Below are 18,240 nucleotides of genomic sequence, written 5' to 3' on the forward strand. Positions count from 1 at the left end.
TGACAGTTCCCTCCAGCAATACTTCAGACATTAGTCGAGTGCATGTGTTGCGGCACTTTTTGCGTGCTCGCGAGGCCCCTATACGATGTTGGGCAGATGTACCAGTTTCTTTGGCTCCTCAGTGTACGCTTACTCTGCCTCGATAAATTCAACACAAGCACGACGCATTATTTGCTGTCCCTCCAAATACCTTCATCTCATTCATCATCATCATCATATCATTATCATCATCATCATCATTATGCTCACCCATTGGGCATCTAATGTTGGATAAAAGCCTCCTCCAGATTCTCCACGCACACGGTCTTAAACAACAAGCATCCATTCATGCAGATCGCGAGATTTATTTGTGTTAGCAGGTCTTAGCTCTCGCTCAGCTAGCGATGACGTGTGAAAGACAGTTCTTCATAATGATCGTCAGATCACAGTACCTCGATCCCACTCTTGCTGCAGGGACAATTCTACACCAAGAACACACTATTTGATCAACATTATCCGGAAACCTATTACTCGATATTAATATGGAGTATGTCCACATTTCACTTTTATGAGAGCTTGACCTTAGCTGGGGACACATTCAGTGACGTAATTGGATATTTGTGGAGGAATGGCAGCCCATTCTTCCTCTAGAGCCGGAACCAGGGAAGATAGAAAACAAGGAAAATTTACTCGCTATTCACTCTGCACAACACATCTGTGTGTCAGTTTATTAACCAACGTGGAACCATGTTCTCAATGTGACTAAAGAACGTGCTGAAAGCATGTGTTCAGTATCAGACTGAGAACAAAACGCATATTCCGAAGTCCACATTATACTAAGAAACATATAGAATAAAAATGTGGTCTTTCCTGAATAACAGTTTTGAATTTTAATTCGAATAAAACGCGATAGGTATCTGCATTGCCAAACGAACATTTAACTAATTCCTAACAACCTGCAATTTGCGATAAAGTTTGTTCCCAGGAACAAGAATACTAATGATGGCATCCCCTGGAAACTACTACTACCGTTAGTACTAAATTAGTTAATCTAATATGTGAAACTCCGACAAACAAAAGCTCAAAAATAAAATTTATTGGTTAAAAATCAAAGCCCTACGAAATGGATTCAGTTCGTGAGACAAGACGATGGCTTATCTCCAATTCTTTTCAATTGCATTCTTGAGAAAATGTAAGAATCTGAAATGAAAACTTGTAGGCACGTAAGTTTTTTCGCCAATAATACTGGGGAAAAGGAACAGAATTAGCAAGTAAATTAAGTAGTGCTGGAGAGAAAAAACAAAGATGTTGAAGCACATTGTCTGGCGTCTGCTGATCATTTTGCTACACTTTCAGACAGTTTAAAAATGCTGTGATACAACTAAGTCTACTGAAAACGGCAGCCAAAAACAAGCTTAAGAATTTCTGCAGAAAAACAAAGTATCACATACATTTTTAAGAAATCGCCAAAGTTTTGAGTAACAGATATTGGTGAAATAGAAAAAGTAAGGAAATTCAAAAATATTTGGGAGAAATAATCCAAGTAAATGATTTGGAGATATCTGTGACGTAGGAAATGTTCCACAGGACGGAAAGAGCTAGAACTTGTCACGAAGAAGGTTTGCAACAAAAGAACGCTTATCTATAAACCTTAATATAAAGCACTACAATACAGCGGTGAAACCAGAATGCCTGTATACCAGTGCACGCCTGACACTGAATTACAAGTTGTATAAACTGAATTGGAGGGAAAACTCTGAGACCACTAAAAAACGACAGACAACTAGAAGTATAGATGTCACGCTGAAATATATTAGAACGTATTAATTATAAGACTCAGTAAGAAAGAATATAACAGACTAAGTAAGAAAGAGGAGACTGATATTCTTTGGTCGTTCATACGGAATAAATGACAGGTTAATTGAACAGATCCTCAAATAACTTTGTCAAAGGAAGTCAGTTTTATTTAAGAGGTGAAGAAAGATTTACAGAGAAATAAAACAATAGGAGACGAAATAACTTGTACGATTAGTTTAGATTAATTTTGTTACAGATAGAAGAATTCCAAGGCTGGATGTACAAGAAAAAAAGTTAAACATGGGATGAGGAGAGGAAAAAACACAGTGAACGTATGAAGGTATAGTGGAGGGAAAAGAAGAGAAAACAACGCAATATGGATAAATGCAATTGGCATTTGGATCTGTGAAAGGTCTCATAAATGTAAAAACAAAAGAAAAAGTAAAATAAGGAAAATAAAACATATTTAACTGACCTTGTTGACGGCATTGTCGAGGGAGTCTGGGTCACTGACCCTGAAGCAGAGTAGGAACACCTTGGCGTCCTGGTAGGCCAGTGGTCGCACAGTGTCGTAAGCCGGTGAGCCTGTGGACACACAGAGAGGGCGGTGTTAAAGCAGCTACGAAAGCAAAGGACAAGCGACGCCAGTTCTGCGCCAGGCTTGCGAGTACCATACAGAAAGATAAAACTTTGCCTGAATGGGTTACTGCGATTTAGGAACCCACTCATACGAAATCTGTTGAAAAAACTACCCTACTGCTTTTCTTTTTCTTTAAGCTACAGCAAAGACTCCCATTGATGTGCCGCTGGCAGCACAATATCTACCATAACCTTCTGAGTCATACTATTGTTGATATCGTACCGTTCCATAGGTGTTTTTACATTGCCTGACAAAAAAATGAAGCAGAAATGGAGGAGGAAACGAAATGAAGCTTCATGGATTGAGAGACCATGAGTCGTAATTTCAGTGATTACAAAATAGATCAAAATTTACAAATAACTTAGCTGTTTGACATACTTATCAGTATGGCGTTGCACCACCTCTAGCATGGCTGCAAGCACTGATTCGGTTGGGAAATGTGCCATAAAGTTGTTGTATACTCTCGTTAGCCAAGCTAGCCCGCAACTGTTGTAAATTGTCCTTGAAAATCTTGATACTGGCATTCGGGGTGGAGCTGACGTCCTAGATGGTCTACTGCATCTATTAGGGGTCTTGTGGACCAAGGGAGTACCTCATAATCATGCAAACATTTCATAGAGACGCGTGTCATGTGTGAACGAACATCGTCTTGTTGAGAAATGGCTGCACGATACTGTCACATGAAAGGTAACACTTGAAGATGCTGGAAGTCCGTGACTTACCATTGTGCCTCTCGAAACCAATGGGAGTTGGGACCTCAGCCCATATCGCCGCCATATTCACCAGCAATGATCGTCTGAGGCTGTGCAGAACCACGATTCATCGTCGAACGGATTGCGACGCCATCCATCGCCAGTCCATGCTTCCCGGTAATGGCACCCCTCCAAACGCAATAGTTTGTGTTGTGGTGTCAACGGCAGGCTACGCATGGGACCATAATTCCGTAGTCCGGCTGTTGCCAGTCTCTGACCAACACTGCAGGATGACACAGAATGTGCATTTTTTTTCTTGGATGGCAGATGCAAATGTGAATGGGTTCTATATGCTTTATGGACAATACGGTGATCCTCCCTTATCGTAGTCAGATGTGGTCGACCGGAACCTTGATGATGAGTGTAGCTGCCAACCCGTTTGCACGAAGTCCAACATGGGACCACTGTCACATTCGAATGCCCCACCAGTCTGGATATTTGACGATTCGACCAGTCAGCCAAACGGAAACACAATGACGCCCCTTTCAAACTCTGCCAGGTGCTGTACCGCAGTCTTACACGAGCAGGCGGCATCTCCGTGTCCTTCACGGTAAGCACTCAACATCTGATGCTCTTCAAGCCCCTTATATACCCTGCCAGGTCTCCTAATAACCCTAAACACGAACAATGCTATCGCGCTTTGGTGACCGTTGTACCTGTCACCGAGAACTGCATCTCTGATCATTTATATATCGGCCGAAAGTGTGCACGTCTGCAAAAGTTACACTGATATCGGACCATGTATTCTCAGGGCCTTAGTCTTTTTTTCAGGCAGTGTATTTTGCAATGCCTGCGTGGTTCTTCCAGCTCAAAAGTTGTCGTCAATCATATAAAGATGACACTGAACATGGAAAACCTTCGACCTGAATTACTGGCGCACACATTTACAAAATCAAGCATCTGGTGCGCGGTACCCGCCCTCTATTAGACGACTTGGAGAAAATGTTGGCATATATAAGTTGAACTGTATCGTAAGCTTTCAATCGTGAAAGTGGACATGTTGCAGGGAAGTTTGTTCGTCGTTTGCTGACGGAGACGCGGATGAAACAAGGAAATGGCTTGAAATTCCTGTTAATAAGCTGTTGATGACGAAACTCTCATGCAAAGCATTATTACAGGAGACACGTGTTAGATGAAGTTCGTCCATTGTGGATACTGTACAACCCCGTTAGTGTATCTTAAGTTAAATGTTACTGCAGTCGTAGGTGACAAAGTGAGTGTTCGCTGAGTGGGAAAGACAGTGGCTGGAATTGGCCGACAATGAGCTGCAGGCAGTCGAACAGACTAGTCGACCATGGCGTACTTCCTTTCGATCACCGAGAAGTGACGAAGAGGTCCTCACTCGCCTTCGCATCGGACACGGCATAATGACGCGTGCTTATCTCTTTCAGCATGAAGATCCACCAGAATGCAATGTTCGGCTACCGACTTGCGGTACACCACGTTTACACGTCGTGTGTTTTGTGTGCTGATAGGAGGGATGCCATGTACTCTACCGATGAAGTTCCCCTCAATTCTCGGCGATGGCGAAATGCAGCAAGTAAATCATTAACATTTTACTTGACGTTAGGACTCATGACCAGTTTAACTGGACGAAGGTTTTAAAGTGCTTTACCTGTAGCATGATTTTGGGCATGCAGCAGTATGGGTGGCATTGGTGTGGAAATCGAACGGGCGGATTGTGTTGCACAGCAAATGCTGCGTTCTAGCCGATTTCTGGTGGAAATCAGTGATTACACAATAACAGTAACAAAGTTTGAATGATAGTGATTAGTGTCTGCCTTCCTGGTTGATAGACAATCAAAATGGAAGCTACCAGTTGGATATTAACACCGGTACCTCCCATACTGCCGGCCAAAGTGGCCGATCGGTTCTAGGCGCTTCAGTCTGGAACCGCGCAACCGCTACGGTCGCAGCTTCGAATCCAGACTCTCACATGGATGTGTGTGATGTCCTTAGGTTAGTTAGGTTTAAGTAGTTCTAAGTTCTAGGGGACTTATGACCTCAGAAGTTAAGTCCCATAGTGCTCAGAGCCATTTGAACCTCCCACACTCCCGCATCTAGGAAGCTCCAGTACCCAGCATCACGGTACAAATACAGATATGTAAAATTCTGTTTGTCTCATCTGCGGATAAGCATGAAAAGGCACGAAACCAAGTTCACGAAAATCAAGAAATATTTAGTATGAGTCCAGTCTCAGCTAATTGTAGTTATATTTCCGACAATTTTTGGATTTGAGACTGTGACTTACAGTCATGACGGCGGATTAGCAAATGATCTCTGTGCCCTAATAAAGCATGGCAGTCTCAGTTCAGTATGAAAGTGTTTCTCATAGTTTTCTTCGATGCCAGTGCAACTTTTTACGTAAAGGTCAGTCAATCGTCATTACGTAAAGAACCTGTTCCTTCCCGCCTGGTACCAGTAGTACCATCACCTTGAATCTGGCCTCACGAAACAAGCAAATCATCCTACGATAATCTGGCTCTTTCCATGTCTCATACATTGTGAATATTTGCCTCAAAACCGCGTGAGATAAGCGGCTGTCATCCTACTAAACTTACTAAACCTAATAAATTTTCTTCCCCCAACCCCCGACTATTTCCAGATCGAAGATCTGCTACTCATTCGTTGGATCGGAGAAAAACGGGAACATCATAAACAAAATATTTCGGCAACAACAAAACATGCAAAACATTTATGGAAATCAAAATTATTCACTAACTACAGAGAAGGAAGCACATGAATGAAAAATTTATTTACTTTAACACCTTTGATCTGAGACCAGTTAGCAATGTCTGACGGCATTTTGAGATAAATTCAGACTAGCGACCTACCATATAAAACGTATGGAAAGAACCACATAGGATGATTTGCTAGTTTAGTGGTATTGGAAATTGGAAATTTGTGCTAAGTTCCTATGGGACCAAACTGCTGAGATCATCGGTCCCTAGGTTTTCACACTACTTAATCCAACTTACGCTAAGGACAACATACATACACCCGTGCCCGAGGGAGGACTCTAACCTCCAACGGGGGAGCCACGCGAACCGTGACATGGCGTCTTAAACCGCGCGGCAACCCCGGCGACAAGGTGGTATTGTTTGAAAATAATACGAGGCAGAAAAAAATATGCCCCTTGCAGTACATTAATATTCAAGCGTTGCGAAAAGGATAGATGAGAGAATTCACAAAAGGAACTCACATTTCTGACATACATGTTCTGCTATATTTCTTTCACACGCGTTCATATATTTAAATTTTTAATTAAAAGTATACTCATGGAACATAAAATGCCTTTGCCTTAACGTAAAATCCTTAATTGTACTCGAAGAGCATAGTAAAAACTAATATTATACTTAACGGGGACGGTTAAAATTTCACATCTGTATCATTAACAGTATTTGTGATAACACGTCATAAACATCGGAAATTTAATGTTTTGACGATAGGCGACAAGAAGGCCATCCAGCCACCTTCTACCGCTAACATTGTCAAATCTGAATAATGTGCCAACTCCGTGTACCAGGGCCAGGAAGAAGAAAAATTCCGAACTAGGCAATATACCACTATGTCGGAAATTGCTCCGATCAATTCCTCACAGCTATGATTGACTCGGACGGTAACGACCCTGTCTGCCTTTCATGATACAGTTCGAAATTTGTTTATGAATCTGAAATGACTTGTAATGTTTCTATTGCAGTTAATTGTTGCATTTCTCTTAACAATGATTACCGGTTTCGTTCAAATGTCTATCATCCTCAGTTCAGTTGTCGCTGCAGAGCAACCCGTCAGTTGTGACAACAGACGGCAGTAAAAATATCAGAATAATGACCAGTGATCGTGACAGACGATCACTGAAGAAGATTGTTCCCAAAAATAAGAGGACGACAGTTAGAAAAGTCTCTGCAGAACTGAATGACGTGAATCTTGTCAGCACCAAAACAACACGAAGGACGCTCCATCAGAAGGGAATTGCAGAAATATCTGGAATTCCAAACCAAAATTCGAAAGCACTCGCCTGTCATGCAAATGCTCGTGACGCGAAAGTATGACGCCGACGCTATAAATCTTGAACTACTGAGGAATGAAAGAAAATAATTTGGTCGGATGAGTCTTGTTTCGCACAGTTTCCAATTGCTGACTAACAAGGGGAGTCCACGACGTTTTGAACGCGGATTTACTTTAAACTTCGTACACTCGTAGTACTCCATTAGGACAACAAAATGTGTAAGAAGTAGTGCGTACTTCTCAAGAGTTATTGAGAAAATCGCAAGATAATTTCGGTCGTCAAATATATACCTGTGCGTGGCCGTTTTTGCCATGAAGCAGATGCAGCCGAGTGGGTAGCGTTCAAGCCCCGTAATCGCTGGATCGCTGGATCGAGTCCCGTTCGTCAGTTTTTTTTTATTTCTAACACAGTCATTTTCTCTACTATTTATATTACAATCGATATAATGGGAAAATACGTATAACCGGATGAACTTTTATTAAATTTACATTGTTATTTGGCAGTCTACAATTTTTTACTATCACAAATAATATAATACTAATAACTATCGACTAGTAAACGACCAAACGCATAAAGTGATACTGAAATTGTATGCTTGTCCGTGTCTTCAAAACTATTCGTATTTAATCGAAAAAGGACGAGACATTGCTTCTCGTGAAGACGCTATTAAAATACACTCGATACTGCATGATCAGTTATCAGCGCCGATATTTGAGGATATGCTGCGTTATGCATGGTTTGGTTCAAATGGCTCTGAGCTTAACTTCTGAGGTCATCAGTCCCCTAGAACTTAGAACTACTTAAACCTAACTAACCTAAGGACAGCACACACATCCATGCCCTAGGCAGGATTCGAACCTGCGACCGTAGCGGTCGCGCGGTTCCAGACTGTAGCGCCTACAACCTCTCGGCCACCCTGGGCGGCTGCATGGTTTGCTTCCACATTATCGGCTGAAAGATAGGTTTTTGAAAATGTTAACGAGGTTTGTTTTTCCACGGAAAACCTCTAAATAGCTTGCGTATGTGGAAACAGCATTTATTCAGTGCAGCTGGTGCCGTTTAACTGTAATATAAATAGTAAAGAAAATGACTGTGTTAGAAATAAAAAATAAAAAAACCGACGACCAGGACCCTATCCAGCTATTACGGGGCTTGAACGCTACCCACTCGGCTACCGCCGCTTCCTGGTAAGAACGGCCACGCACATGTATATATCTGACGACCGAAATTATCTTGTGATTTTCTCAATAACGCTTGAGAAGTACGCGCTACTGCTTACACATTTTGTTGTCCTAATGGAGTACTACGAGTGTACGAAGTTTCAAGTAAATCCGCGTTCCAAACGTCGTGGCCTCTCCCTGTAAGTTTACGTCGCAAGGGTGATGATTTGTGCAGTCATATCGTGGTGTTGTCTTTGTGGTGTCACCGCCAGACACCACACTTGCTAGGTGGTAGCCTTTAAATCAGCCGCGGTCCGTTAGTATACGTTGGACCCGTGTGTCGCCACTATCAGTGAATTGCAGACCGAGCGCCGCCAAACGGCAGGTCTAGTCTAGAGAGACTCCCTAGCACTCGCCCCAGTTGTACAGCCGACTTTGCTAGCGATGGTTCACTGTGTACATAGGCTCTTATTTGCAGAGACGACAGTTTAGCATAGCCTTCAGCTACGGCATTTGCTACGACCTAGCAAGGCGCCATATTCAATTACTATAAGTAATAACATCAAGAATGTATTCTGAACAGATAATATTGTGAATCATGCACCTTCAAGAGCGACGTTCATCATTAATGGATTAAAGTTAAGTATCAAACTAATTACGTCCGCATTCTGAATTCTCATTCCTTGTCATGTTCCAGACCTCACGTCAGTATAGTTCTTCCCTCCTCACGCCAGCCTGCGTGAGCTAAAACGCGTGCATTTCGGCCTCCAATCGTAACACGGTCTTGGCTCTTCTGCCAACACAAAAGTCTTCACGATTACTCTAGGCAGTCGTATTACTGCCAAGCATTAAGTGTCCGTTTTGGCTGATCAAGTCCATCCCATGGTACATTGTTTGTCCCCATTGGTCGTGCTGTGTGCCAAGACGAGAGATCCCGTATTCTCACAGCTCGCATCGGCCAGAACTAGTTTTGTGGACACTAGGATGAACTGTCGCATGGGTCCTGTCCACCACAGTCACCAGATCGCTATAGTATTGAGCCTTTGTGGTCTGTTTCGGAAATAGGGTGTATGATCGCTATTCACGTGCATCATCGTAACCTGAACTTGGCACTGTTTTGCAGGAAGAGTGGTATGAGATAGCCTTGGAAGCTCTACAGAAACTGGATTTTCCCTTTCCGAGACGTCTGGAAGCTGTTTTGAACTCCAACGGATTTTCTGCATCGTATTAAGCATGGTAATGTGCTGTGTTTTTCGTGTTTACTTATTCTTCTCTACTCCCTGTTTATCTATCCGACAAAATGGCTCTGAGCACTATGGGACCAAACATCGGAGGTCATCAGTCCCCTAGAACTTAGAACTACTTAAACCTAACCAACCTAAGGACATCACATACATCCATGCCCGAGGCAGGATTCGAACCTGCGACCGTAGCGGTAGAGCGGTTCCTGACTGAAGCGCCTAGAACCGCTCGGCCACTCCGGCCGGCTCTCTATCCGACACTATATCAAGCTTCCGTTAACGGACTTTTCAGATACTGCTGGTTTTAGTCACGTTTTTTTTTTTTTTGTTTGTTTACAAGCAATATGAATTGTGACGATAAAATGTAAAATATTCCTACTCCATTGCCAGAAACAGACACAGCGTAAGAAACGCCTGAAAGATCTTTCCTCTGCTACGTTACGTTCATTGGCGGGAAAAGATATACAGAATCACTGGCCCATCGCAGCTGTGGGACGTGTTGCGTGACAGCTGCGGCAGTTTCATTAACAGGAATTGCCTGCATACAGCGCGTCCGCTTCTCTGACTGATTGGCTTTCCAAAAGCAAACAGAATTGGTAGCGTGGATGACAAAGTACCCCGCTTTTCAGCACAGAGTATAATCGTCCAAAAATACCGGCCTGATAAATTCACTTCTGCCGTGACCCCGCCAGGATTTATATGCGTTGGCGTTGGCGGAGCGCTCTACTCCGCTTATCGCTACTGGCTCTGCAACCGAAAATATTTCCGCCGCAATACGCTTCCACGGAAATGTCAAGCTTGATAGGGTAATTAGGCGTGCACGCTTTCGTACAACAAAATCTGCGATCAAGATTATGGTTAAGATTTTCCTCTGACTGACAGTTTTTTCCGGAGGTTAGTCTCTTACGTTTGAAGTTTCCTCAGAATACATGAAATGAAGTACCTATTTTTTAAATGCTTCCTATAAAATGATTTCACATAAAGGCAGAGTTAATTTAAAGTATGGAATTTACTCAATCAGAAAAAAAATTTTAGAATAATTTTACAATTATTCGTTGACAACAGAGAGTTTGCACGTTCTATACGTTTATTACCCTCTCGATTACCTATATCTTATGAGATGAATCTCAGTTCTCAAGAACTGCTGTTTGAGTGATAGCAACAACTCCACTGCTTTATTCTGAAAATTTTTAAAACAAGTCAGCATTTAATTTTACAAGAATGGCTCACCAGGAGAATGTAGGGCGACGAAGATTGAAAATTTCCTCTACCCATAGATTATTTTCCGTCTGAGTCTGTGAGCATTCCAGCAACTGAGCTTAAGGCTTTTGTGACATCACATTATAAACAAGTACTGAAGAAAAAAAACATGCTCATCAGGTAGTATGATAATAACATAACACCAATGAGGTACGGAATCATATCTGTACACACTGGTAGAGAGTGACCATCAGTTTGCGTGATATCAACATAGCACTAATGAACAATGGAATTAGTTCAAAAATGGTTCAAATGGCTCTGAGCACTATGGGACTTAACATCTGTGGTCATCAGTCCCCTAGAACGTAGAACTACTTAAACCTAACTAACCTAAGGACATCACACACATCCATGCCCGATGCAGGATTCGAACCTGCGACCGTAGCGGTCACGCGGTTCCAGACTGAGGCGCCTAGAACCGCACGGCCACACCGGCCGGCTGGAATTAGATCAATACAGACTGGCAGATAATGAGCAACAGACACAATGAAGACCTCTTTCATTCGATGGCCGGCGGTGTGGCCGAGCAGTTCTAAGCGCTTCAGTCTGGAACCGCGCAACCGCTACGGTCGCAGGTTCGAATCCTGCCTCGGACATGGATGTGTGTGATGTCTTTAGGTTAGTTAGGTTTAAGTAATTCTGAGTTGTAGGGGACTGATGACCTCAGATGTTAAGTCCCATAGTGCTTAGAGCCATTTGAACCATTTTTCATTCGATGTGTTCGCATTTGTTCCAGTTCACAAGAGCATCATAAAAATTATTGTATAACAATTTCTTGATTGTATTGCTCAGAGTCTCCTGTAGTTTACTTGTCAGCTATTTGATACGTACATACATGCATACGTACAATACATTAATACACCGATGGGTTGAAACATTGCGACCACCTGACCAACACTGTCTTGATCCACTATTGGAGAAAAATACACCGGCGATTCAGCAGGGAATGGATTCAGCAAGACCTTGGTAAGTTTCTGGAGGTATGGGGCACCAGATGTTTATGTAGACTACAGCGGCGATTCTGCAAGACCTTGGTAGGTAATTCTATAATCACGTCGGAAGTCTTTTCAAATGAATCGTCTGAGTACAAACGACAGCTCCGCCGATGCACCGCTCTTCTATACTTTTGGTAAGCGATACTACCGCCATCTACATAGGCGCATACCGCGACTTTTGTCACCTCTGTGGACATTAGCGTGGCGAATGTCGCTGGAGATTGCCAACCTACACTACCAGACAAAAAAAAGTGAAGCACCCAGGATCCATCAGTTTAACTTCATAGACATTCACCCCACCGATGGGTATGTAAATGATAAGTGTTCCATTTCTCTGTGACATGTATACCACTAGAGTACATTAGTACTGTTCGTGTTTAGTGTTGTTCCCAGGCGTTGTAGGGATATAAGGAACGCGAACAGAGTGAATTCCACGTATTTGGGTGAACAGCGTTATCAGCACCTGGCAGTTTTATAGGGATTTCATTATGGGTCTCCATCTGGTCGGCTGGTCGAATCGTGCAATGTGCAGATATGTTGGGCATTCATATATGACATTGGCCCAATGTTGGAGATAAAAGGCGTCGAACCGTGTTCACCGATAAATCATGGTTCTCCACAATCTCGGATGACCATCAGCGGGCTCGACAGCTATCTGGCGATAGCTCCCATTGTTTCAACGTTTTGGAGAGCCATAGCGGGATTAGTCTTGACATCTTACTGTGGGGAGCGGACTTCACGACAGATGAGCTGGCATGGGTAGAACAGCGGAGTAGTTCAGAAAACCACCATGGAGGGCGCACCCGTCGCATCATATGGATAGACACGCTGACGGAAGTGTTTATTTGCGACCGGCAGTAAACGAAGCAGGCGAGTGCTCCTGGAGTTAAACCGCCGCAGACCGAGCCTTGCACTTCGTCTCGAGAGCTGTCGTGTTGTCAGTCGTTAGCGGCCGGCACCAGCCGCCTATCGAGTACATTGCCGTGCGCGTATCTGAGTGGGTTGGGACTAGAGTTGCGCCCTACCAAACCTATCGTTCGGTATTTTTGATACACTACATAAACGACACAGTAAATGGTAGGATTACCGGCAACATTGGTGGCATTGGTCGGGGAAGGAGCATAAATGAATGTGTAAGAGAGAAACTGTGGCCGACTACTTCTCTTTCTTTTTTTGTTTCTTTTGCACGTAATTAAAACCGCACGTCATTCAGTGTTAGTCCATCGTGTGTTTTATATCCTTGCGGAACATAAATTGCATTTTGTAAGTAATAAAAATTAGATGATCGCATAACTTCTGTGATTTACATTATCAAAGCAGTTGCTTTTGATGCACGTAACAATTTACACAGACAGCCGTTGTACTGTAGATTTGTAGCATGAAACAGAGCGATGTTATAGTAAAAATTAAAAAAAGAAAACAGTGCATATTAGTCATATAGCGCTAAATAACGCGACTAACAAAACAAAAAGGTATAATTTAAAAGTATGCAAAACAAGATATATCAATCATCGCTTCAATACTTCGTTGAACGAGTATAAACATGTTTCTGTTATGCATAAACAACTTTCACATTTGTCAGTAATAACAGAAGTCTCTTGTCTTTGACTATGATGAAGATAATTTTTTTATATATATATATACACTCCTGGAAATGGAAAAAAGAACACATTGACACCGGTGTGTCAGACCCACCATACTTGCTCCGGACACTGCGAGAGGGCTGTACAAGCAATGATCACACGCACGGCACAGCGGACACACCAGGAACCGCGGTGTTGGCCGTCGAATGGCGCTAGCTGCACAGCATTTGTGCACCGCCACCGTCAGTGTCAGCCAGTTTGCCGTGGCATACGGAGCTCCATCGCAGTCTTTAACACTGGTAGCATGCCGCGACAGCGTGGACGTGAACCGTATGTGCAGTTGACGGACTTTGAGCGAGGGCGTATAGTGGGCATGCGGGAGGCCGGGTGGACGTACCGCCGAATTGCTCAACACGTGGGGCGTGAGGTCTCCACAGTACATCGATGTTGTCGCCAGTGGTCGGCGGAAGGTGCACGTGCCCGTCGACCTGGGACCGGACCGCAGCGACGGACGGATGCACGCCAAGACCGTAGGATCCTACGCAGTGCCGTAGGGGACCGCACCGCCACTTCCCAGCAAATTAGGGACACTGTTGCTCCTGGGGTATCGGCGAGGACCATTCGCAACCGTCTCCATGAAGCTGGGCTACGGTCCCGCACACCGTTAGGCCGTCTTCCGCTCACGCCCCAACATCGGGGTAGCCCGCCTCCAGTGGTGTCGCGACAGGCGTGAATGGAGGGACGAATGGAGACGTGTCGTCTTCAGCGATGAGAGTCGCTTCTGCCTTGGTGCCAATGATGGTCGTATGCGTGTTTGGCGCCGTGCAGGTGAGCGCCACAATGAGGACTGCATACGACCGAGGCACACAGGGCCAACACCCGGCATCATGGTGTGGGGAGCGATCTCCTACACTGGCCGTACACCACTGGTGATCGTCGAGGGGACACTGAATAGTGCACGGTACATCCAAACCATCATCGAACCCATCGTTCTACCATTCCTAGACCGGCAAGGGAACTTGCTGTTCCAACAGGACAATGCACGTCCGCATGTATCCCGTGCCACCCAACGTGCTCTAGAAGGTGTAAGTCAACTACCCTGGCCAGCAAGATCTCCGGATCTGTCCCCCATTGAGCATGTTTGGGACTGGATGAAGCGTCATCTCACGCGGTCTGCACGTCCAGCACGAACGCTGGTCCAACTGAGGCGCCAGGTGGAAATGGCATGGCAAGCCGTTCCACAGGACTACATCCAGCATCTCTACGATCGTCTCCATGGGAGAATAGCAGCCTGCATTGCTGCGAAAGGTGGATATACACTGTACTAGTGCCGACATTGTGCATGCTCTCTTGCCTGTGTCTATGTGCCTGTGGTTCTGTCAGTGTGATCATGTGATGTATCTGACCCCAGGAATGTGTCAATAAAGTTTCCCCTTCCTGGGACAATGAATTCACGGTGTTCTTATTTCAATTTCCAGGAGTGTATATATATATATATATATATATATAGTTGTTATTTTGTAGCCGGCCGAAGTGGCCGTGCGGTTAAAGGCGCTGCAGTCTGGAACCGCAAGACCGCTACGGTCGCAGGTTCGAATCCTGCCTCGGGCATGGATGTTTGTGATGTCCTTAGGTTAGTTAGGTTTAACTAGTTCTAAGTTCTAGGGGACTAATGACCTCAGAAGTTGAGTCCCATAGTGCTCAGAGCCATTTTTTTGTTATTTTGTACTCAATAGAACAACTATATATAAAGTTCCTATTTTGTACTCAACAAAAGGTAAGGAAAAAACCTAAATTTATACCATTTGTAGCCATAGAGAAAGTATTTGACAATGTTGAGTGGAAAAACTCTCTTTTAAATTCTGAAGGTGGCGGGGTCAAAAGACAGGGAGCGAAAGGCTACTTATAATTTGTACAGTAACGAGCTGGCAGTTATAAGTGGCGAAAGGCACGAAAGAGAAGCAGTGGTTTGGAAGGGAGTAAGACAGGGTTGTAGCCTATCCCCCGATGTTATTTAATATGTATATTGAGCAAGTAGTAAAGGAAACAAAAGGAAAATATTATTGAGTACGAAATAGAATCCAGGGAGAAGAAATAAAAACATTGAGGTTTGCCGATGAGATTTTAATTCTGTAAGATACAGCAAAGGACTTGGAAAGGCATGAACGGAATGGACAGCGTCTTGAAAGGGGGATATAAGATGAACATCAATAAAAGCGAAACGTGGATAATGGAAGCAGTCGAATTAAATCACACGATGCTGAGGCAATTATATTAGGAAATGAGACACTTAAAGTAGTAGATGAGTTTTGCTATTTGGGCAGCAAAGTAACTGATGACGGTGGAAGCAGACAGGGTACAAAATGTAGACTGGCGATGGCAAGGAAAGCATTTCTGAAGAAGAGAAATTTGTTAACATCGAGTATAGATTTAAGTGTCAGGAAGTGTTTGCTGAAAGTATTTGTATGGAGTGTGTCCGTGTATGGAACTGAGACGTGGATGATAAATAGCTTAGTCAAGAAGAGAATAGAAGCTTTCGAAATGTGGTGCTACAGAAGAATGCTGTAGATTAGACGTGTAGATCACGAAACTAATGAGAAGGTACTGAATAGATTGGGGGAGAAGAGGAATTTGTGGCATAACTTGACTGGAAGAAGGAATCAGTTGATAGGACGCGTTCTGAGGCATCAAGGGATCACCAATTTAGTATTGGAGGGAAACGTGGGGGTTAAGAAACGTAGAGGGAGACCAAGAGACGAATACACTAAGCAGGTTCAGAAGGATGTATGTTGCAGTAGTTACTTTGAGATGAAGAGGCTTGCACACGATAGAGTAGCATGGAGAGCTGCATCAAACCAGTCTTTGGAGTGAAGACCATAACAACAACAGAAACAATAATAGTCATACGTAGCTTTTCAACAAGTTCACACATTCAGTAATATTTATGATTGAACTAAAGACACATACGACGATCATCACACTACAAGTGCTAACAATGCTGTCAAAGATGTTTTGTAAAATAAAGAAGTTTTAAAAAAAGTTTATCAGGCAAGGACGATGTCTGTATTTCGTATGTTTTACTATTAACCACACTGTATTATAATGATATTTGTTACTACTATTCGGAACATAAGGCCCCTTTATTAACAAATTTTTGTATTTACTCATTTCTCCATAACTATATTACCTTTGGGTGACTAGCCAGGACAGGCTGCTTATTATTTGCAGAGGTCTGTTATAATAATACTAATTATTTTAGGACTATAAAGTAAAAAAAAGGAACGGAAAGGAAATATAGAATGTGAAAAGACTTGACGAACATTTCTGGACCATGAAGGCGCCACTCGCAAAACCGAAGAACGACGCATTCAGAATGCGAGAACTTTGCTTCGCAAACCTCAGCACTCTAAGTACTCCGCCAAGGAGAACTTGGAGTACGTCCAGCGAACTAGGAAGAAGTCGTGTCCGCTCGCATAAAGAACACTTTAGCGAAGAGTCTGGTGACGGCCGTGGCCGAGACCAATGAAATGGCTCTCATCCGGTAGTGGGTTCTGCCTTGAATACGGCCCTCAGTCACGAGTCGAAAATGTGTGCGGTACCAGAAATCGAAACGGGCTCTTACCGCAATATCCTTTCTCGCCAGAGGCCAGGAGCGCAACCTCTTAAGAGATTGAAGTCGGCGGGGAAAGGCGGCGCCGCAGATGGATGCTGTGCCCCGGGCTGCAGCGCGCCGTAGCTCACCGCTCGCTGCGCCCCTAGCGGCCCACAACGCTACCAGCCAGTTCATGGCGCGTGGCACACGCGTTTAATCCGACGAAACTTCCTCCACTGGCGCGATTCCGAAGAAGATTCAATCTGCTAAACTGAGGCGAGAGGCAACCACACGGCACCAATGTCAGCATAAATTTTGTACGTCTGTTAACTGCCGATTCATGAATAAGGCATGGGAGTAATATATCGCCACATGCAATCTCAGTGGCGATAGGATCTCAGTCAGCACAACCATAACTTCAGCGCAAAGAGACACGCCGGGCTTTCACCCGCAATTTATGGACAGTTCAAAACATGAGTAACAGAACCGTTCTCTCTTCTGACAAAAAAAGGTTTTCCTCTTTCTCATAGTAGACACCGTGTTTTGTTCGCTGCCTGATACACTGCGAACTAAACGTATTATTAATGAAAACATTTTTTACTTAGATTAGGTTTGACAACACCGTGTCTATTACACATTTATACAGTATGTTTCACAGTGTTACGACGATTTCAAATTTAAGTAACACACAAACTAACTGCGAAACGAAATTCAACAGTTTACACAAGGTGCAACATTTATTAAATTTTGCTTACGAAATACTTCAGCGGACTAATTACGGCCATTCGCGGCTACACAATACTCCAGACGTTTCACCCAGTTTTTGAAATCATCTTTCGTAACTGCTGAAGGACTTCAGGATATTTCAATGTGAATTCTACATTTTAACTGTTGCGACCTATGGGCACGTTTTCGTAACGAACATCGAGGGCTTGCTTGCCTGTGAACACGTTAGATGTTCTCGAGAGTTCGTAGGCCTACTGTTTTCCGAGGGCCAGTTGACTCGATGTACTGTCCATTGCACGGAAGTTCCTTATTCAGTTTAGTATTGTTTCACGAGCAACAACTCGATATCGCGGCTAATCTCTAAATGCTTACGAGACACACGTTGCACGTGCTTTTGCTCCGACAAGTACGACATGATTATTGACCAGCATATGAGATGAAACTTGATATTCCGTACTACCAATAGATGGCGTCACCGTCGCTGTACCTGGTTTTTAGAGCGCGAT

General features: G+C 43.7%; 1 protein-coding gene across 1 annotated transcript in view; it reads right to left on the reverse strand.

Annotated features, from left to right (window-relative positions):
- The window catches only part of LOC126458073 (rho-related GTP-binding protein RhoE-like), a 283,060-nt gene that overhangs the window by 19,203 nt on the left and 245,617 nt on the right, over positions 1-18,240 (reverse strand). Inside the window, exon 3 of the mRNA XM_050094887.1 lies at positions 2,252-2,361. Coding sequence (XP_049950844.1) covers positions 2,252-2,361 — 110 coding nt within the window. The remainder of the gene's footprint in view (positions 1-2,251; positions 2,362-18,240) is intronic.

Source organism: Schistocerca serialis, chromosome 2 (assembly GCF_023864345.2).
Source record: "Schistocerca serialis cubense isolate TAMUIC-IGC-003099 chromosome 2, iqSchSeri2.2, whole genome shotgun sequence".
Lineage (NCBI taxonomy): Eukaryota > Metazoa > Arthropoda > Insecta > Orthoptera > Acrididae > Schistocerca > Schistocerca serialis.